This window comes from Ranitomeya variabilis, chromosome 5, assembly GCF_051348905.1.
Source record: "Ranitomeya variabilis isolate aRanVar5 chromosome 5, aRanVar5.hap1, whole genome shotgun sequence".
Classification (NCBI taxonomy): domain Eukaryota; kingdom Metazoa; phylum Chordata; class Amphibia; order Anura; family Dendrobatidae; genus Ranitomeya; species Ranitomeya variabilis.
The window spans coordinates 262,504,545-262,526,876 of NC_135236.1; the positions used below are offsets into that span (position 1 = coordinate 262,504,545).

The window sequence follows — 22,332 nt, forward strand, 5'->3', positions numbered from 1 at the left end:
GGTGGAGAATGAACAAGTGGAACACAATTGTGAAGTTTAACGAAATGTATTGGTTATTTTAAATTTTTGTGGAAATTCAAAAACTGAAAAGTGGGGCGTGCAATATTATTCCGCCCCTTTACTTTCAGTGCAACAAATTCACTCCAGAAGTTCATTGTGGATCTCTGAATGATCCAATGTTGTCCTAAATGCCTAATGATGATAAATATAATCCACCTGTGTGTAATCAAGTCTCCGTATAAATGCACCTGCTCTGTGATAGTCTCAGGGTTCTGTTTGAAGCACAGGGAGCATCATGAAGACCAAGGAACACAACAGGCAGGTCCGTGATACAGTTGTGGAAAAGTTTAAAGCCGGATTTGGATACAAAATGATTTCCAAAACTTTAAACATCCCAAGGAGCAATGTGCAAGCGATCATATTGAAATGGAAGGAGTATCATACAACTGCAAATCTACCAAGACCCGGCCGTCTCTCTAAACTTTCATCTAAAACAAGGAGAAGACTGATCAGAGATGCAGCCAAGAGGTCCATGATCACTCTGGATGAACTGCAGAGATCTACAGCTGAGGTGGGACAGTCTGTCCATAGGACAACAATCAGTCGTACACTGCACAAGTCTGGCCATTATGGAAGAGTGGCAAGAAGAAAGCCATTTCTCAAAGATATCCATAAACAACAAGCCACCTGGGAGACACACCAAACATGTGGAAGAAGGTGTTCTGGTCAGATGAAACCAAAATCGAACTTTTAGGCAACAATGCCAAACGATATGTTTGGCGTAAAGGCAACACAGCTCATCACCCTGAACACACCAACCCCACTGTCAAACATGGTGGTGGCAGCATCATGGTTTGGGCCTGCTTTTCTTCAGCAGGGACAGGGAAGATGGTTAAAATTGATGGGAAGATGGATGGAGCTAAATACAGGACCATTCTTGAAGAAAACCTGTTGGAGTCTGCAAAAGACCTAAGACTGGGACGGAGATTTCTTTTCCAACAAAACAATGATCCCAAACATAAAGCAAAATCAACAATGGAATGGTTCACAAATAAACGTATCCAGGTGTTAGAATGGCCAAGTCAAAGTCCAGACCTCAATCCAATCGAGAATCTGTGGAAAGAGCTGAAAACTGCTGTTCACAATCAATCTCCATCAAACCTCACTGAGCTCGAGCGGTTTGCCAAGGAAGAATGGGCAAGAATTTCGGTTTCTCAATGTACAAAACTGATAGAGACATACCCCAAGCGACTTGCAGCTGTGTAGTCACAGCAAAAGGTGGCGCAACAAAGTATTAAGTTAAAGGGGCCGAATAATATTGCACTCCCAACTTTTTAGTTTTTGAATTTCCACAAAAATTTTAAATAAGCAATAAATTTCGTTCAACTTCACAATTGTGTTCCACTTGTTATTGATTCTTCATCAAAAATTTACATTTTGTATCTTTATGTTTGAAGCATGATATGTGGGAAAAGGTTGAAAAGTTCCAGGCGGCCGAATACTTTCACAAGGCACTGTATATATATGTGCAGTGAACACCAATTAATATTTGCTGAGTTCAATATAAAAAAAGTGCATTGTGCAATATAAAAAATATATACCACAAAAATAATAAGTAAAGAAAAAATATGATGACACTATAGTCAAGAAAGGTTCAAGAAAACAAAGTGAGGGTAATATATACATATATTTACTGCATATTTATAAAGTGCGCACACTAAGACCAAAAGGTTGTGTATAAGATTAAAAGATGGCATATACCTTTAAGGCCCGCCACTCCAAGTACAGCGCACCCCGACACACGTTTCAGATAAATCCTTCGTCAGGGGATGGTGGGGGAGGCAGTGATGATGGTGGTGGCAGAGGCAATGATGGTGGTGGTGGGAGGTGGCAATGATGGAGGTGGTGGAATGGGCAATGATGGGGTAGTGGGGGTAGGCGATGATGGAGGTGTTGAAATTTGCAATGATGGGGGTGGTGGGGGAGAAAGCAATGATGGTTGTGGTGTAAAGGACAAATATGGTAGTTGTGGAAAGGACAATGGTGGTGGAGGAGGAGGCAATGATGGAGGTGGTGGGTGAGAAGGCAATAATGGAGGTGGTGATGAGTACAATGATGGGGATGGAGGGGGAGAACAATGATTGTGGTGGAGGGGGGCTGCATTATACCCTATGAGGGGGCTACATTATAATTCTGTGGGGGGCTGCATTATTCTCTCAGGGGGCTACATCATGCTATATGAGGGGAGCTGCATTATGCCCTACGAGGGAGCTACAGTATACTCTATGGGGAGCTGCCTTAGGAGGGGGTTGCATTATACTCTGAGGAGGCTACATTATATTGTGGAGGGGCTGCATTATATTATATGTGGGGGGGAGGCTGCATTATTCTCTCAGGTGGCTACATCATACTATATGAGGGGAGCTGCATTATACCCTATGAGGGGGCTACAGTCTATGGGGGGTGCATTATACCTCATGGGGGGTTGCATTATATTTTGTGGGGTGCTGTATTATACCCTATGAGGGGGCTACCCCAACCCCTGCTACATAATTAAGACGTGTACTACCTTATATTACACCCTGATATACTGATTGTGTTTTACCACACAATTGATGGTCTTGAATGTATTTCTATGTGTGGTGCATTTATATAGTGCTCCGCTAATACTATGGGCGTGATCAGTAGGTTGTCCACACACTGTGCATCACTCCTATCTGTGTGAATAGTGTCTTATGCAAGCCTTACCTGTGTGCGTTTTTGCTACTAGGCAGCCACCCCTCCATTATTTAGGTGAGTGGGTGGTTGCTCTCATCAGTAGCTTGCGCCTGTGCTGCTCCAGCCTTTATCAGTGGGGGCCTGCTGCACCCTGCGAGTGCATTTGTCATTAGACAAGGTTTTGGGGAGTCTGCTCTTCATGATGTGTTTATGTAGGTAGTGGGCCCCAACAATGATTTTCTCTGGTGGGCCCAAGGTGCTCCAGTGCGACGCGGCCTGAATGCCCATAGTAACAGCGTCCCAGTGCAGGGACTTGCACAGACTATAAAGGCATTACACATCACCCAATAGTTACAGGACGAGGGCCGGCTCACAATCTAGGAGGGCCATGGCCAGCCAGCTGATTTTCTTGTATACAGAGAAAAATAAATATCTATGCTTCTCCTACACGAGACAGTTAAAAAATGGACAGCACTCGAATCTGTGTTTTTTCCACGGACCCACTGACTTATGTGGGCCTGTTTAACATCTCCATCACCGGTAGGTCTGCCCATAGTAACAGGTTACACAGGCCCGGGGGGGACAGATTCCCTAGAAGTGCTGCGGAATATGTTGGCGCTATAGAAATACAAATGATCATCAGGCTGACCCTCTGGTTCTGATGACACCGCTCACTCCCCAAAGCTTTCACTGTGACCTCTGCCCGTGTCTGCCAGACCCCGACACACTACCTGGTGAATGGCGGCCTATGGAAATGTCAGTCCCTCAACTCTACCCACTGTGAAGGCAGACCAATGTGAGTCCGACACATAGAAACAATCCTGTTACCACGCACAACGTCACGGGATAGAACGGCAGCACCTTCGATCTAGGGTTCACGACCTATGACTACAAGACCTGCACAGTCCGCCATGTGAACACACAGAAAACTACAAATCCCATGCAGCTGCTCGCTATCGTTTACTATAGCCGGTGGGGGCGTAGCCCCGCCCTACTACAGGCTCAGACTACATGTCCCATGATCCTTTTCGAACGAATTAACGTAGAGAGGCGAGGATAGTATGGGCGCGTCACCCGTCTCCGGGGTGACAAGGCTTGTGGAGTCTGGCCCCTACGCTGTGATTGGTCGTCAGGTGGAAGGAAAGGTGACGTCACGGACAGGGTGCCCAGTCTTAGCATCCGATTGGTGTAAGCCGTCCCCGCGGGCCGGCGGTGGCTCCTGTTCTCTGGGAGGAAAGTGTGAAGATGGCGAAGACGTACGACTACCTGTTCAAACTGCTGCTGATCGGGGACAGCGGGGTCGGGAAGACATGCCTGCTCTTCAGGTTCAGCGAGGACGCCTTCAACACCACCTTTATCTCCACCATCGGTCAGTGCTCTCACCACACCCACTGCTCCCAGCATAGAGGCTGACTGGCACCTTGTGCCACTGCGGAGACACGGCCAGCCCCAGTGCCCTCACCCCATCTACAGCTGACTGTACACCGATCTTACCCTGCGTGCCCTCAGCTGTGGAACCTGTCAGTCTGGGCTACTAACTTCCCAGTAACTCCCCCCAGAGCCTGTATGGAGCTCAGTACCACCTAGACCAGCTGGTGCCCGGGGAGATGGGCAACTGACCTGCAGAGGGTATCAGACATGTCCAGCGTATAGGAAGGCATTACTGCTGGCACGTGGAAAGGGCTTCTGGCAATAGCGCACACTGCTACTCCCAGACCCCCATCTGCCCGTGGGCCGCGCGTCCGTCTGCCCGTGGGTCGCTGGGCCGCGCGTCCGTCTGCCCGTGGGTCTCTGGGCCGCGCGTCCGTCTGCCCGTGGGTCGCTGGGCCGCGCGTCCGTCTGCCCGTGGGTCGCTGGGCCGCGCGTCCGTCTGCCCGTGGGTCGCTGGGCCGCGCGTCCGTCTGCCCGTGGGTCGCTGGGCCGCGCGTCCGTCTGCCCGTGGGCCGCGCGTCGCATCTTCTGAGTAACAATGGCCAGTAAGTGTTATTTGGCTGCTTATATTGATGGCTGATAGTTTCTCCGTTTTGCCCCGGGCCTCCATTAGTTACATACTGAGTGGGCTTCATATTGGGGGCTTGGCAGTGTATGGATGACACTGATGCTTATCTGTATGAACACGATGGTGAGCAGATTTCCAACAAGACGATTGTGACCCATCTCTGCTCATCCGGCTGGTGGAGACGGGAGGCCCTAATCTCACATTACCGGAGACTGCCTGGTATGTGTGTTGCGTAATCGGCATTGCCATAATTGTCAGCGGTCTGCGGAGAGGCGATGGTGACTGCAGAGGCAGGAGGAGGACTCGCGGGTCTGCGCCATCTCCCTCCAGCGCTGTGTATTCCCTGCTCGTCATTGTTACTGCCGCTTTTCTCTTCACTTGTCCTACAGCTTTCCCACCCGCAGCACACGTTAGTTTTGGCATTACTTATGTTTGTGGTTTGTTTGTTTGTTTTTTTCTCCCAGAGACCGGCATTGTCTGGTTTGTTTTTCTCTGGATAAAACCAATCTTCGATAGTTGTATAACTACACATCACGTTATTTGTAGTGCGCAAAACACGACACACATGCAGCTCCCCAAAATACAACCAGATCGCCCGCGAGTGACCGCTGTGTAAGAGCTGAGCGCACCGGCTATGTGGCTGGAGACCCTACATGTGAGCCCCCGACAGTCACTGGGCCATGTAAGGCTGCGTTCACACTGCACTGCCGGCTGCATGGGCGGCTGAGCACACAGATCTGCAGGTGACGCCTCGGTGTATCCCGGACTCGTACATTCCTTGGTGGCTTGTGGCAGCCGAGCTGTGGGGTTTTGCAAGTAGAAGACATTTCGGGAAAATATCGGGAGTTTTTTTTAATTTTTTTAATGTATGTATAAAATAGTGAGTGGCTTCCAATTGGGAGGAATGGTCGGGCCACTCCTTCTACTGCTTTCCAGCTCTCAAAGCCTGACGCAATTACATGAAGTTCAAAAAGACTGAGCATGTCAGCAGCACGTGGTTTTCCTGTGCGTTGTGATCACTTTTTTTTTTTTTTTTTTTTTGCATTGTTTTATTTAAAAAATAAATAATAAAACAAATTATGAGCACTTTTTTCTGGTGTAATGTGCCTGAAATAGTTATCTTGTGCACATACCCTAAGGCTGTGTTCCCACATTGCTTTTTTTTGTTTGTTTTTTTATTGCACCTTTTCAGCTGCATTTTACAGTACCAGCAAAGTCTGAGATTTCAGAAATCTCATGCACACACTTTGGTTTTATTTTCCTGACTGATTTGGAAAACTGCTGCGTCTTTGAAACCTGCAGCATGTCACATCTTTCAGTGTTCCTCACCCTTAGGCTGCCGTCACACTATCAGGATTTGGTCAGTATTTTACATCAGTATTTCTCAGCCAAAACCAGGAGTGGGTGATAATGCAGAAGTGGTGAATATGTTTCTATTATACTTTTCCTCTAATTGCTCCACTCCTGGTTTTGGCTTACACATACTGAGGTAAAATACTGACCACATACTGATAGTGTGACGGCAGCCATAGACAGCAATGGGTGAGTGCAAAAAACACAGGAACTAGTTATTGGTGCAAAAACCTAAGGAAGTTATATTGGGCTTTTTTGGGCCAATAAACTTTTATCAACACGCCCAAGAGACAACCAGAACACAGCAGAAGCTCAGTAAATCCTGCTTTTTCTTAGCAGCTTAAAATTTTGTATAAAAAAAAAAAACACAGCGTGTGAACATAGCCTAAAGCCAGTTTTGCACATCAGGTTTTTTTGTCTTCTCTTACTTGAAAAATGTTCAAGCTATGTTTTTTCCAGTGTTCTGGACCCATTTTCAGCGTCAGTTTCTACAATCCTTGTTTCCTCAGATTTCTTGTATGAAATGAAAACAAAAAAACAAAACCCTGGGCTTCTCCTGGCCATTAAATGGTAAAATACCTGCAGCAAGCGATGACTGTGTTATCCGTTGTCTATATATTTTTTACAGTCATTTACTTGGACCAAAGTAGGGCATTGTACTGTTTGGGGGGGGTCAAAAAACAAACACCAACAAACAGTCATTTCACCCATCTACTATATAATTGTCTAAAGGTACCGTCACACTCAGCAACTTTCTAACAAGAACGACAACGATCCGTGACATTGCAGCGTCCTGGTTAGCGATCTCGTTGTGTTTGACACGCAGCAGCGATATCGCTGGTCGGAGCTAGAAGTCCAGAACTTTATTTCATCGTCAGGTCGGTGTGTATCGTCGTGTTTGACAGCAAAAGCAACGATGCCAGCAATGTTAAACATGGAGCTAACGACCTGTGAGAACGATAAGTGCGTCACCGCTACGTCACAGGATCGCTCCTGCATCGTTCTGGAGCTGCTATGTTTGACGTCTCTACAGCGACCTAAACAGCGACGCTGCAGCGATCGGCTCGTTGTCTATATCGCTGCAGCGTCGCTGAGTGTGACGGTACCTTAAGGGTCACTTCCGTCTGTCTGTCTGTCACGGATATTCATTGGTCGCGGCCTCTGTCTGTCATGGAAATCCAAGTCGCTGATTGGTCGCAGCAAAACGGCCACAACCAATCAGCGACGGGCACAGTCCGGCGGCAAAATGGCCGCTCCTTCCTCCCCGCAGTCAGTGCCCGCTCCATACTCCCCTCCAGTCAGCGCTCACACAGGGTTAATGTCAGCGGTAACGGATCCCGTTATGCCGCGGTGTAATGCACTCCGTTACCGCTGCTATTAACCCTGTGTGACCAACTTTTTACTATTGATGCTGCCTATGCGGCATAAATAGTTAAAAGATCTAATGTTAAAAATAATAAAAAAATAAAAAATCGTTATATACTCACTGTCTGTCGGCCCCTCGGATCCAGAACCGGCCTTTCCCGCTCCTCGCGACGCTCCGTTGACCGCTCCATGCATTGCGGTCTCGCGAGATAATGACGTAGCGGTCTCGCGAGACCGTTGCATCATCATTTCGCGAGACCGCAATGCACTCTTGGGACCGGAGCGCGCGAGGAGCGTCGGTAACCGCTTCGCCTGGATCCGGGGCCAACAGAAGGTGAGTATATAACTATTTTTTATTTTAATTCTTTTTTTTAACAGGGATATGATGCTCACATTGCAATATACTGCGTTGGCTCTGCTATATACTACGTGGGCTGTGCAATATACTACATGGGCTGTGCAATATACTACGTGGGCTGTGCAATATACTACGTGGGCTGTGCAATATACTACGTGGGCTGTGCAATATACTACGTGGGCTGTGCAATATACTGCGTGGGCTGTGCAATATACTGCGTGGGCTGTGCAATATACTACGTGGGCTGTGCAATATACTACGTGGGCTGTGCAATATACTGCGTGGGCTGTGCAATATACTACGTGGGCTGTGCAATATACTACGTGGGCTGTGCAATATACTACGTGAGCTGTGCAATATACTACGTGGGCTGTGCAATATACTACGTGGGCTGTGCAATATACTACGTGGGCTGTGCAATATACTACGTGGGCTGTGCAATATACTACGTGGCCGGCCGCGAACAATCGGCGACAGGCGCAGTCCGGCTGCGAATTGGCTCGGGATTTGAACCACCCTTCGCTAATTGGTCGCAGCCGGCCGAATCCTGTGTATTCAATGTATTATTCTAAAATCTTCATAAATAAACTACATACATATTCTAGAATACCCGATGCGTTAGAATCGGGCTACCATCTAGTAAAAAAATAAAACCTAAACTGAGAGATGTCATTGATTTGGTTCCAGGTAGGACTTTCCTGAAGGGAGAAAAAAATGGTAATGGGTTTAGTGATCTGTCTGTGGAAATGGCAGATGGCACATGTAGCAAAAAAAAAAAAGCAACCCTGGCCTTACAGCAGACTCGTGCGTGGCTGTCGGACGCATGCGGCAGCAGCATCGTACATGAGTACAAGTAAAACCAGCACTGATCAGCTTCCTATAATGTTGATTTGTGCTTGTCGCGGTAATTAATTGGCTTGTGCATCTTGAATTAATGTTTTGTTGTTTTTTTTTCTTTAATCCGGAGTTGTACAAATCTAAAGCGCTGCGGAATATGTTGGCCCTATAGGAATAAAAATTATTATAAATATTCAAATACAAATTTGGGAAGGAAATTGTGTATAGCTCAGATTGTTTGGGTCCCACATGACCATTTTGGAAAGTGTCTAAGAGATATTGGGCAACTAAGAGGAGTCGTAGAATGTGCCAGATTTGTTATTGGTGCGAACAATAATTTTGGTGTAAAATATTGATCTAAGATAAGCCCACCATAAGAGAGAGTGACGTGTGCCGTGTATATCGTCCAGCGTGCGCCGCTGTGATGTCTGATGCTGGCTTACATATTCCTGCTATCTATTGAATGAGCCTAATGGTTGTTATGTAGGGCCAATGCCTGGCACTTGGAGCCGGAGTTGTTGCTTAGGCCTCTTTCACACTTCCTTCCAAATCCGTCATTTTTCTTTTAAAAAACGGATCCAGCAAATTTTTCTGCTGGATCTGTTTTTTTCCCATAGACTTGTATTAGCGACTTATTGTGAAAGATGGCCTACCATTTCATCTGTCGTGCGCAGGATCCGTCGTAAAATCACTGTCCGTCGGGCGGAGACAGCGCACATAGAAATGTTTTTTCTGTACGTCGGAAAATCGTCCAGCGACGGATCCTACTCTGTCCATCGATGGCTATAATGGAAGTCTATGGACGCAGGATCCGTCGCTGACCGTCCAAATCAGGAATCCAGCGACGGATCCTGTTTCGTAAGCTGAGCATGCCCGGAAGGAAATTCCAGTCGGGGGAAAAAATTGTCCCTCCTCTCCTCCCTAAAATTCAGACAGCACCTGCTTCGACGGATCCGTCATAAAAACGGATCCAGTGCATCCTTTTTTTTTTACAATCAGCACAGGATTCGTAATTTCAACATTCTGACGGATTGTGACTGATTCTAAAAAACGGAAGTGTCAAAGAGGCCTTAGTCTTCCTACTGAGCAGACTGTTCACTACTTGTTATTTTCTCTTTGTGATATATTATTTTTTTTCACTTTGTAGTGTTGTCTGTACATTATAGTTGATGATTATAGAAAATCACAAAGGTCTAAAGTCCTTCAGTGTTGATCCAGAAGAGGGCAAAATTCCCATAGAAGGCATTTGTCAGTTACTTCATATTAGCGGTAAAATCCCATCACAAATATGACATTCATAATAAATCTCTGAACTGTCATCTGCAGAAATCTCGTACTGCTGCGTTATGTTTCTATGTAATCGTTGTATTAGGGCTCATACTCGCGTGAAATACGGCCGAGTCTCGCATGGTAACACCCGGCTCTGCCGCCAGCACTTGGGAGCAGAGCGTGCAGCTCCATGTATTGCTATGCGGCCGCACGCTCCGCTCTGGAGTGCCGGTGGCAGAGCCGTGTTTTAACATGCGAGACTCTGCCGTATTTCTCGCAAGTGAGTATGAGCCCTAAGACTTAGTCTCTTTTATTATTAAAAACATTATCCACTTTTGGGATAGTAGACACAACACTGTGAAATATGTACTCTCCCTCCCTGGATCTAGCATTCGATCTCTGCCGTGTCTCCGGTCTCAATGTTTTGGCTGCAACGGTGACATCATGTCAAAAGCACAACTCACCGCTGCCACCGATCGCTGAGTTCATCGGTATGTGCCTTCTGCCTCAGCAGTGACTTCATGGCTGCTGCTAAAACATTGATGAAGCAGCAGCCGAGATCTGTCCCGGGACTCAGGAAGGGTAGGGTAGGATGTTCGGTGTCCACTTTCCTGAATTATTACCATAATTATTATTTGCCAAATGTTAGTGTATGTAAACTTTTGACTTTGCAGTAATTAATAAAAAATGCCTTAAAACATTCTCTCTGTCATTATTTTGGCATTTGGCAAATATTAATAATTATGGTAATCCTAATTGACCTAAAACGGAAAAGGACTATTCTGATTTCATGTCAGATGTTGAGAAAAACATGCATACAGTGCCTTGCAAAAGTATTCGGCCCCCTGGAACTTTTCAACCTTTTCCCACATATCATGCTTCAAACATAAAGATACCAAATGAAAATTTTTGGTGAAGAATCAACAAGTGGAACACAATTGTGAAGTTGAATGAAATTTATTGGTTATTTTAGATTTTTGTGGAAATTCAAAAACTGAAAAGTGGGGGGTGCAATATTATTCTGCCCCTTTAGCTTAATACTTTGTTGCGCCACCTTTTGCTGTGATTACAGCTGCAAGTCGCTTGGGGTATGTCTCTATCAGTTTTGTACATCGAGAGACTGAAATCCTTGCCCATTCTTCCTTGGCAAACAGCTCGAGCTCAGTGAGGTTTGATGGAGATCGTTTGTGAACAGCAGTTTTCAGCTCTTTCCACAGATTCTCGATTGGATTGAGGTCTGGACTGTGACTTGGCCATTGTCTTGTTGTCTCAGGTCTTTTGCAGACTCCAACAGGTTTTCTTCAAGAATGGTCCTGTGTTTGGCTCCATCCATCTTCCCATCAATTTTAACCATCTTCCCTGTCCCTCCTGAAGGAAAGCAGGCCCAAACCATGATGCTGCCACCACCATGTTTGACAGTGGGGATGGTGTGTTCAGGATGATGAGCTGTGTTGCATTTACGTCAAACATGCCATTTGGCATTGTTGCCAAAAAGTTTGATTTTGGTTTCATCTGACCTTCTTCCACATGTTTGGTGTGTCTCCCAGGTGGCTTGTTGCAAACTTTAAACAACACTTGTATGGATATCTTTGAGAAATGGCTTTCTTCTTGCCACTCTTCCATAAAGGCCAGATTTGTGCAGTGTACGACTGATTGTTGTCCTATGGACAGACTGTCCCACCTCAGCTGTAGATCTCTGCAGTTCATCCAGAGTGATCATGGGTCTCTTGACTGCATCTCTGATCAGTCTTCTCCTTGTTTGAGATAAAAGTTTAGAGGGACGGCCGGGTCTTGGTAGATTTGCAGTGGTATGATACTCCTTCCATTTCAATATGATCGCTTGCACAGTGCTCCTTGGTATGTTTAATGTTTTGGAAATCATTTTGTATCCAAATCCGGCTATAAACTTCTCCACAACAGTGTCACGGACCTGCCTGTTGTGTTCCTTGGTCTTCATGATGCTCTCTGTGCTTCAAACACAACCCTGAGACTATCACAGATCAGGTGCATTTATACGGAGACTTGATTACACACAGGCGGATTATACAGTATTTATCATCATTAGGCATTTAGGACAACATTGGATCATTCAGAGATCCACAATGAGCTTCTGGAGGGAGTTTGCTGCACTGAAAATAAAGGGGCCGAATAATATTGCATGCCCCACTTTTCAGTTTTTGAATTTCCACAAAAATATAAAATAACCAATAAATTTAATTCAACTTCACAATTGTGTTCCACTTGTTGATTCTTCACCAAAAATTTACATTTGGTATCTTTATGTTTGAAGCATGATATGTGGTAAAAGGTTGAAAAGTTCCAGGGGGCTGAATACTTTCGCAAGGCACTGTATGTGTTTTTATATATATAGTGTATGTAAACTTCTGGTTTCAACTGTAGATCTGACGGAGACTCTTGCTTTAAAGCTTATCTTAAATGAAAGGGGGCGTTACCACTGTGAAACATGCAATGACTGACAGTTCAAATCACGCTCCGCACAACTAATCTTTGTCAAATTACAAACACATCTGCAGTTGTCATCTAAAAGTGCTGTTAGCTCTGCTGCAGAGCTGTGCCTAGTTATAACTAACACTTCTGCAGCTTCCTGTACAGGCAGTCAGTGTAGGGGGAGGGGCAGTATAGTAGATTTCCTATGGTGTCGAGCTGCAATTTGTGACAGACGCAAATGTTTCTGAATGAGTTGGACTTTCTGTTGCAAGTCGCCTCACTTGCCATAGACTTCAATGCACTTCACATGCGACTTGTTGCAAATTGGCTGTTTTATCTTAAAACCTAATCAGAGCTCTAAAGTTGATCGACAGCAATTCGCAGATACGTTTTCCTCCATTTACTGCCAGGTAGCCCTAGCCTAAAGGTATCTCGACTTGTACTGAACTCCCTCATAAGTGTGCACATGGCCTGTGCGTATAATGCAGCCAACCTGAGCCCCAAGGATGAACGGAGCGGCGCACAGAACCCCGATGAGACTGGAGGTGTGTATCTGAATCCACCTGGCTTACTCTATGGCCTTGAGAATTCACCTGTCTTACCGTACGGCTATGAGAATTCACCTGGCTTACCATACGGCTATGAGAATTTACCTGGCTTACCGTACGGCTATGAGAATTTACCTGGCTTACTCTATGGCTATGAGAATTCACCTGGCTTACTCTATGGCTATGAGAATTCACCTGGCTTACCGTATGGCTATGAGAATTCACCTGGCTTACCATACGGCTATGAGAATTTACCTGGCTTACTCTATGGCTATGAGAATTCACCTGGCTTACTCTATGGCTATGAGAATTCACCTTGCTTACCATACGGCTAACCTCCAATCTGATCAGTGTGCCCTAAGACAGCAGATAAAGGGGTATTCTCGTTGTGATAAGAGAAGGAATATTGCTAAGTGTTTCCATCACTATGAGCGGTGGGGTTAGGACCAGTAAGACGTCTATGGACTAGGAAGAGGACTCTGGGCTTGTTCGAGGCCAGTTCTTTGCTTATCCGGGTGGCTCTTCGTTGTAACTGGCTACTGTGGTTTGTATGGCATCACTATTCATGTGTTTGGAGTCGTGCTGGGTGTGAGAAAAGCCACATACAAGGTTGTGTCTTCAAGGATGCAGCACATCGTACAGTTAACCATCAATGTCTATAGTCTGACTACTTCATTACTTGTTTGGTCAGACTGCCAAATCTGCTGCAATGCTTGCACTGCGTGAGGCCGGTGGTTCTGCCGTAGATGCGGTCAGCCCAGGACTTCTTTGCTATACACCACAGCTCGTTTCCTCTACGACATTTGAGTTTCTTCCCCTTCGCTGCACTACTACTTGTTTCTTCATGTCTACATGGATCACAGATGTCCTTGCGTGTGTAGATTCTCAATAATTGTGACTGCCTCCTTTTCCGAGCTCACTGACACCAGCGTGGTCCTGTAATAGGACACCATCATTAAGTCTTAAGAAATTTCTTATCGTCTAAATATTCGACGATCACTTGTGACTGTTACTGGTTACTATTAAAATGTGGAGGCTTTTAAGAACCACAACATCTGTGACATTAAGTGGAGAGCATGTAAAGTTAGAGATCGGGGTCACCAAGTGCTGAGGTGCGTAGTGTATATGTCACCAACGTCCTGCTGTCTCAATAACTGCCCAACTCCAATACTTCTCTGCTATTAACATCAGAAGCTTCATGGCATGGGTTTCCATGGCTGAGCAGCTACTTGCAAACCTTAGATCACCAAGCACAATGCCAAGTGTCGGATGTAGTGGTGTAAAACTGATGTAAGACTTCTGGATGAGTCTGGTTTTGCCGAATGCGAAGATAATGTTTTAATGTTTTGTTCCTGTGCCAGCTGTGAAGTTTGGTGGAGGAGGGATGATACTATGAGGTTGGTTTTCAGGGGTTGGTCTAGGCCCCTTCGTTACAGTGAAAGGAAATCTTTATACTTCAGCATAACAAGAGATTTTGGAGAATTGTGTTCTCTCAGCTTTTTTAGAAGCTTGGAAATCCCTTTTCTATTACCCAGTGCAGAAAGCAAGGTCCATAAAAGGCATGCCAGGGTGATTTTTAGGGTGGAAGAACTTGACTCCCTCCACAGAGCATTGGCGTCAACCCCACCAAGCACTTCTGTGATGAACTAGAACGAAGATTTCTAGCCTGTCCCTCTAATCATTGTCGGGCCTCATAAATGCCCTTCTAGATGAAAGGGTAAAAATGCCCACTAAAAACTTGTGGAATTGGTTATAGTTGTAAAATGGGGACAAATTCCATATTTATACCTAAAAACTCTTGTACGGGTAACATGCAGGTGTCCAAATTCTTTCAACCATATAGTGTATTTCACGCCTATAAAACGTGCATTGTATTTAATCTAAAATAGCCACCTACGTTGTCAAGCGTTTTTTGATAAAATGTCAAAACATGAGATCTTTCACTTTGCTCTGTGACCTATAAGTAATAAGGGTCCAGATGAGCTGTACTGGGTGTTGTGCTCTGACGGGTGGGCGTCCAACAATCCCACATCCGTGCTGCGTGGGACATCGGGTAGCTTCATAGACCTTTAGGCTATGGGCGCACGTTAAGTATTTGCTTGCAGAAATTTTAAGGTTTCTGCATCTCTTGGCAGCAAAGCCGAACATTTTTGTATGCGTTTTCTTGTACAGCACTGACTGCTTTTTTTTTTTTTTTTAGCTAAATAAAGATTAAATTTAAAAAAAAAAAAAAAAAAAAAAGGTTTTGCGATTGTAATTTCCTGGTTCAACCCCCTTCTTTTTCATTTTGATGCAGTGTGGCGTCAGAGTAACGGGATTAGGGCTTGGTGTCAGCAGCTGTAGTGGACATCAAGCCCAAGGTTTAGTAATGAAGAGGTGTCAGCCAGACACCGTCATTACTATACTGGTAAGTAAAGAGTTAAATACTCGCTCACTCACTGTTACCAGCCTATGTAGCAGTGTTAACAGAATGAACCTATATAGGCTGTAACCAAACAGCAACTGGCAGAAATCAGTGTGTACTGTAACTCCTGTTAATTTTTTACAAAAAATAAAAAGATAAATTGTGTGGGCTCCCGCGTAATTTTCATAACCAGCAGAGGGAAAGCAGATAGCTGAGGGGTCACACTATCTCTGCGGGGTCACGCTAACATTTGACAGCGTGACCCCACAGCATTCTGACCCTCAGTAAAGATCTTACCGGTGGTATATGTTACCACCGATCAGAACCACTGGTGTTTCTTGCACTGTTACACAGATGACAGTGTGGGAAACGCCATAGGAAGTCCATAAAAACTCAGCAAATCCACAAACCTTTTTATACCTACAAAGAATTGACATGCTGCAGAAAAAAATGCACTGCAAATACTGAAGGAAAATTACTGATCATGTGCACAACACTTCAGGATTGTCATTGAATTAGCTTACATAAGGATTCCCTAGCGGTTTTGCCCCATTTCCGCATGGAAAATGCCTTGAGAACGCACCGTGTGCGCACAGCCTTAGTTATTACACCCACAGTAGTATGGAGTTGTTAGGTGGTACTGGTGCCAGTGTACATACATTTGGGCACATTTGCAGGCAATATGTTTATTTTCTGCACTTGTTCCATTAATCATGAAGTGGTAAACCTTCGTGTGTGTCTTCTGCTAACCTTGCTCTGATTTCCATGTGTGGCACAGGGGTGCAAGTCTGAGAGCGGTGATGACTCACGGTGGCTGGATTTTCGCTCTTCCTCCATGGTAACACTGCATTTACACCCACTCTTCTGCCGTACACAGGAGCTGCCAAGCTGCTCTCCTGAGCTAGCGATCTATTTTAGATGTACGCAGAGCACATTAGAAATACTAATATTAATAATGAGTATATTCTGAGATTTCAGAGAGGCGAGCGGTCTCAGGTGCCTTTACTCCAGAAGCCTTTTTTGCACAGATTGATGTGCTGCTGGTTTCTACATAATTTCTGTGTGTTAGTGCTTATTCTTCGCTCTACACTGTATCTCTGGGGACTTCCACCGAGGCCTACTAGAGCCATGTTATTTTCCTCTGACACTGTCACCTTCCTCTGCCCTCACTTCCACCTCCAGAAGCCTTCAAGATTTCCCTCATTCCAGGATTTCTTGTGAATACTTCAATTAACTCCTTTCTGGCCGCAGGAAAGACATTCCTCCTGTAGGCACACTGCAGTGGACTTGCGCTGCTTACCGTAATGGCTATTGATGTGATGTAGTCAAAGATTATCTCTAGTAACGTTCGTATGTGGAGTCCAAAGTTCCTGGACTTTGACATTTAGAGCCACATAACGATGTAGCACGAGGCGTGAGAAGAGACCTTTTTGTTATCGCATTATATATATATAATAATTTTTTTTTTTTTTCAGCATCCCGAATCTACATGGCAAAAAGAGAGATTAAAAAAAATAAAAACTTCCATGCTGCTGCAGTTACTTGACAGATGGCATTTATTTTCATTTTTTACTATATATCGGGTACTGTTGCAGACTGATATGTGAGGTGACCCCCAAAACAATTCTGTTTTTTTCTTTCCTCTTACTGTAGAGGTTAATTTAATTATATTTTGATAGGTCGTCGGAGCAGCCAATCAAATCCAATCGCAGGCCTCTGCTCTCAGGTGGCCAAAGATCAGGACATCATTGCTAGTTGAAGAAGTCAGAAACCCCCTCGATCTACGTGACACTACTGACCATACACATCAGATAGGCTTCGGCCATACAATGGTTCGGCTGCCGCCAACCTCTCCTGACTTCCCCCATACACAGGAACGCTCGCCCCGGCCGGGTGTGCGCGTGTTCTGTATGAGAATCCATTATCTGACGTGTATGGAGGCTTCAGCCTACGCTCTCCAGCAGGTCCATTGTTGTCTGATGTATGAGCAGATGTAAATTAGGATTATTTCAGTCAGGTTTCCATCAGTGGAAGCCATTGTGTAATCTGGAAACTACCCGCGGTGCTGACCATGAGTGACCTTAGAGGTTTCATAACTGGAGAGCGCAGGACTTCCTGACTAAGGCGGCTGTAACCGTTCCCAGCCGGTCGTGACAAGTAATAAAGTCAAATTGGTGCAGAAATCATAATTTCCAGCAAGGGCCGATATTCTCCAGTTCTGTTCCTCTGCGTTTGCTACCTGCGCAGTGGAAATGACTGATCTCTGGCATCATAAGGTCTTTGTGTAGTTCGTTCTGCACTTAGTTTCGTAATGAATCCGAGCCTTGTGGGAGTTGGATTAGATCGGGGCTGTGCTGTGCAGGAACTGCGGGAAGTGGTCTCTTGACTTTCTGTAAAAACCATGACGCACACAGGCCACTTCCTGCCTCATATAAAGAAGCTGCTGACTCGTGGGCACATATGATATGTGATATACAGCCAGATATATGAGAGAGATGTATGTGTGCATATGTCTGTCTATCCAATAGATCTGACTCTCATCTAGCTACTAATAAAAGGATCTCAGGAACACCGATATTTCCATAATGAAATTTCTATTTACCTATGTGAATAACATGATCTCCAACCAGATTTAAATATAATGGATACATTTATAGAAGAAACTCCAGTATACACAATAGCTATGCTTTTATTAATTATACATAAATTGAATACATACATAAAACTAGGTAAAACAAGTTGAACTAAAAAGAGAGCGAAGTCGCACTGGGAATCAAAGGACTTGGTACAGAGAGTTATCAGTGACAGTGCATAAATCAAAATGTAATACCCTTGTTGAAAAGGATAACGCAAAACGCGCGTCGGGGCTGTCGCCTGGTTACCCTGTACTTGCATTTTACTGTGAGTGAGTGTTATCTATCATGACTTATGTATGCATCTTATCGGTATTTCTTTCCACTTTGTTACTCCTGTCAATTGAATACTATTAAGAGAGAAAAGGCGTGAGTCATGATTTTGGCACAATCACTTTATTACTGTTTTATGATGCAAATGTACAGTCAGGGGGTTCATATGGGTGGTGTATTTTATTTATGCACTGTCACTGATAACTCTCTGTACCTAGTCCCTTGATTCCCAGGGTGACTTTGCATTCTTTTTTTAGTTCACCTTGTTTTTTACCTATTTTTATGTATAATTAATAAAGTATAGTTATTGTGCATACTTATGAAGTCAGCACTTCAATTTTATTCCTTGTTTTTATTCTCATCTAGTTACTGCCTGTGTAATAAATGTGGTTATTATTTCTGTCTTTGTCTTTTTCAGGCATCGATTTTAAAATTCGCACAATAGAATTAGATGGAAAAAAGATCAAGCTTCAGATATGGTACGTTACTTATCACCTTTCTTCTTTAGGTTACCTGCTATGTTTATTTGGCATTTTCCTTTTTTTTTTTGTCTGGGATTCCAAAAATGCAAGTAAAATTTCATATAATTGCTAGCAAGAAGAGACTGGGCCATACACAGGTGAGACCTGTGTATGGGATGGATATTTATTGGGATAGGATCTTGGAGATGGGAATACCCCCTTTAAGCCATTGTCATACGCTTCAAGTGGTGGCTTATCTTTCTTGAGAACATAAAGATCATTGGTTGAAATTAAATGGAATCTGTTACCATTATTTTTTTTTTTTGTCTATTCTTAAGAGTAGCATAATATTGGGACAGAGACATTGGTTCTAGTGATGTGTCACTTATTGGGCAGCTTGCTGTAGTCTTTGTAAAATCACTGTTTTATCAGCAGGAGATTATCACTAGAGGACTACCAGCGTTCTACCAGGTAGTCCAGCCACGCCTCCACCAGTGATTGGCAGCTTTCTTTGCTTTTCAAGTGTACACAGAAAGCTGCCAATCAGTGATATGGGCGGGGTTATACAGAGCTCAGCATTCAGAGAACTGGTAGATCTACAGCAGAGAAAACCGTTTTTAATTAAAACTACATCACCCAGTAAAGTAAGCGATACATTGCTGCAATCAGGGTCTCTGCCCCTACAACATGCTGCTCTTAGATGGGTTAGCAAAAATCTGGCACAGACAGATTCTCTTTAAAGGGGATGTTCTTAGAATAGGTAATCAATATCAGATCTGTAGTGGTCCGATATCTGACACCCCTGCTGCCGATCATCTGTTATTAGCTCCGACGCTGGCCGAAACCAATAAACAGATCTTTAGAGCAGTGATGTATTCAATATGTAGCAGCCGCTACTGAGAAGTGTACATCCACTTCTATCCTAGCGGCTAGGTGATCAATATTGGGTGCCCAGACCGGCCCTGTGAACATGTCGGGAGAGAGATTGAAGGCCTCCGCACACATAACATACACTGCTGATTCCTCCAAAATCAGGGGCTTGATCTAATTTGCTCTAATGTGTATGGGGCCTTATAACGGCAAGCATGTGCTACACACAATTCGTTTCTAGTCCGATAGTGAAGACGCACAGGTCTAAGAAGCTGTAGACACAAAATGATTATATTTATTATGTATTTTTAACATTTCTTCTTTCTTGGTTGTACTGGAAAAATTAAAAATGTTGCAAGGGGCAAAAAAATAAGTTTTTTTTTTTTTTTAATTTCAGGAGTTCACAATTATTTTATTCTAAAACGAGTGATGACGAACCTCCACAACTTGACACCCCTTGTAAAATAAAAATATGTACTCTCCTCCCTCGCAAGCACCATTCCGGCAATGTCGGCCCTGGGTCTCCAGGGCTTGCATAGCGTTATTATGCCACTCGAGCCCGGCAGCCAGTCAGTGGCCAGCATTGAACTATTGCACTAACACTTCGTCTAAAGAAAGTGCTAGTGCATCAGCCTAATAACAACCACTGATTGGCTGCAGGGCTCATGTGGCATTGTTATGAGACCTGGCGTTGACATCGCTGTAATGCCACCAGTGCGGGAGGAGAGTACCTGTTTTTATTTTACTTGATTTGTCATATAAATCCCCCAAACTGCCTGCACAAGTGGCAAAGCGGATTTTAGCTGGGTCAGTTGGTTAAATCATGATGTGAATGGATCAATTTTAACGGCATTGAGTTTTTCTTTAGTTTGAACCTGCTGATTGCTGGACATGTGAACGCTGCCCCAGACATTTTCACCAGTGGAAAAGCCACTGCTCACCCCCTCACCATCGGGCAGGACCTGTCCGACTGCTTTGTCTTTTGTGCTCCGTTTGATGGAAGAACCTTTGTTACCATTGTGATATCTCTGCTGCTCTGCGTGCTGAGCATAATTGTACATTTACTTGCATATCAAAGCTGTGACCTTCCTCTTTCTGCCTTCTAGATCCTATTATTTAGCCTCTCAAGGATCGCTTAGGAACCTAGTGCATTGTAATTTTATTTTCCTGGCAATCACTAGTGTGATTCTGTTTTCCTGTCTTAAGACTGGCTAGGTAGATGGTTGAAACAAAATTACGTTTTTTAGGGCACCATGTTTCGTAGTTGATAGTTGTTTTATTAGGCAAAATTGTTTGGTCTGCCGTTTAAAGAAAACTTTTAACAGCTTGGAAGTAGGACTTATTATAAGAAGGTGGATAACCCAGGATTCTTGGAACTTGTGCATCCTTAAAAAAAAAAAAAAAAAGTTTAGGACTATTTTAGAGATTTGCTAGACCTTTGGAGATCAATTTGATAAATCTTTTATAGGGCATAAGCATCATAATGGGGTGTTTCCATCTCCAGCATCCTATCCCAATATTTAGATTAGATTAGAATTGGACTAAATGAGTCCAATTTAAAAATGTAGTATAGTTCTTCTGATAGGCTCAGTTGCTTACCCCATGTGCAGGGCATTGCAGTAGCATAGGTATCCATGCTTACGACCATGAACAACTAACTAAGGATACCTATATACTGCGATACCCTGCCCATGGGGTAAGCGACATAGCAAATCAGAAGAACTATACAAAATTTCTTATTGGATGTTGTTGTTAATAATATTTTGGAGATCATCTGTTAGAGCATCAAATCCCCTTTATAGCTATAGCATTATAACTAAAATCTACCATACATGTCCAGATATGGACCTGTGTTCTTAGGGCTAATTATTAGTCTTTGGCAAGCGGGTGGTGCTCCTAGGTTAATTATGCAAAGCAGCTAGAAACACCCCTGATAGAGAACCCTGTAAGACACCCCTCCCCCTTAGAAAAACAATATAAATTTGTACCAAATATAAAGGTAGGGTGTGTGTGTGTGTGTGTGATTTTTTTTTTTTCCCCCCCCCCCCATTTCTGAGTTCCCAAAAAATCTAACATGTTAATTGGTGTTAAAAGGTGCACATGTGACGATTCATTCATAAGCTCTACTATAATACAGTTTGATTTCCAGTGAATGTATGAGTCAAGTATAGAGTATTGTAAGGTCTCATGATAAAGCATCTTCATTTTCTTGTATGTTCAGGGACACAGCGGGGCAGGAGAGGTTCCGTACTATTACTACAGCATATTACAGAGGAGCTATGGTAAGTATCTAGTTTCCTACTGTATAAGCTTTCCTAAATCAGCATCACCCTCTTTTATGCACACACAGTTGGGTAAATGTGTTTGCCCCATTCTTGATTTCCTATTCTTTTGCATGTTTGTCACACTTAAATAGTTCAGATCACCGAACAAATTTAAATATTAGACAAAGATAACCGAAGTAAACATAAAATTCAGGTTTTAAATGAAGGTCTTTATTATTACGTGAAAAAGAAATCCAAACCTACAGGGCCCTGTGTGAAGAAAGTATTGTCCCTCCCCTGCTTAATTTATGTTTTAACTGGCTTATCTTCCCTCCCCTGCTTAATTTGTTTTAAATGGCTTATCTTATCTTTGGGAAGCTAAGTTCATATTCCCTAGACAAACCCCGGACCGATTACTGCCACACATGTTCTCAATCAAGAAATCACTTAAATAGGACCTGCCTGACAAAGTGAAGTAGACCAAAAGCTTCCTCAAAAGCTAGACATCATGCCACAATCCAAAGAAATTTTG

The 22,332-nt window shown here is 44.0% G+C and overlaps 1 protein-coding gene across 1 annotated transcript in view; it reads left to right on the forward strand.

Moving 5' to 3' along the window:
• Window positions 1-3,757: 3,757 nt before the first annotated feature.
• Window positions 3,758-22,332, forward strand: part of RAB8B (RAB8B, member RAS oncogene family) — a 34,226-nt gene continuing 15,651 nt past the window's right edge. Inside the window, exons 1-3 of the mRNA XM_077264191.1 lie at window positions 3,758-4,087; window positions 18,624-18,684; window positions 21,758-21,818. Coding sequence (XP_077120306.1) covers window positions 3,964-4,087; window positions 18,624-18,684; window positions 21,758-21,818 — 246 coding nt within the window. The 5' untranslated portion in view covers window positions 3,758-3,963. The remainder of the gene's footprint in view (window positions 4,088-18,623; window positions 18,685-21,757; window positions 21,819-22,332) is intronic.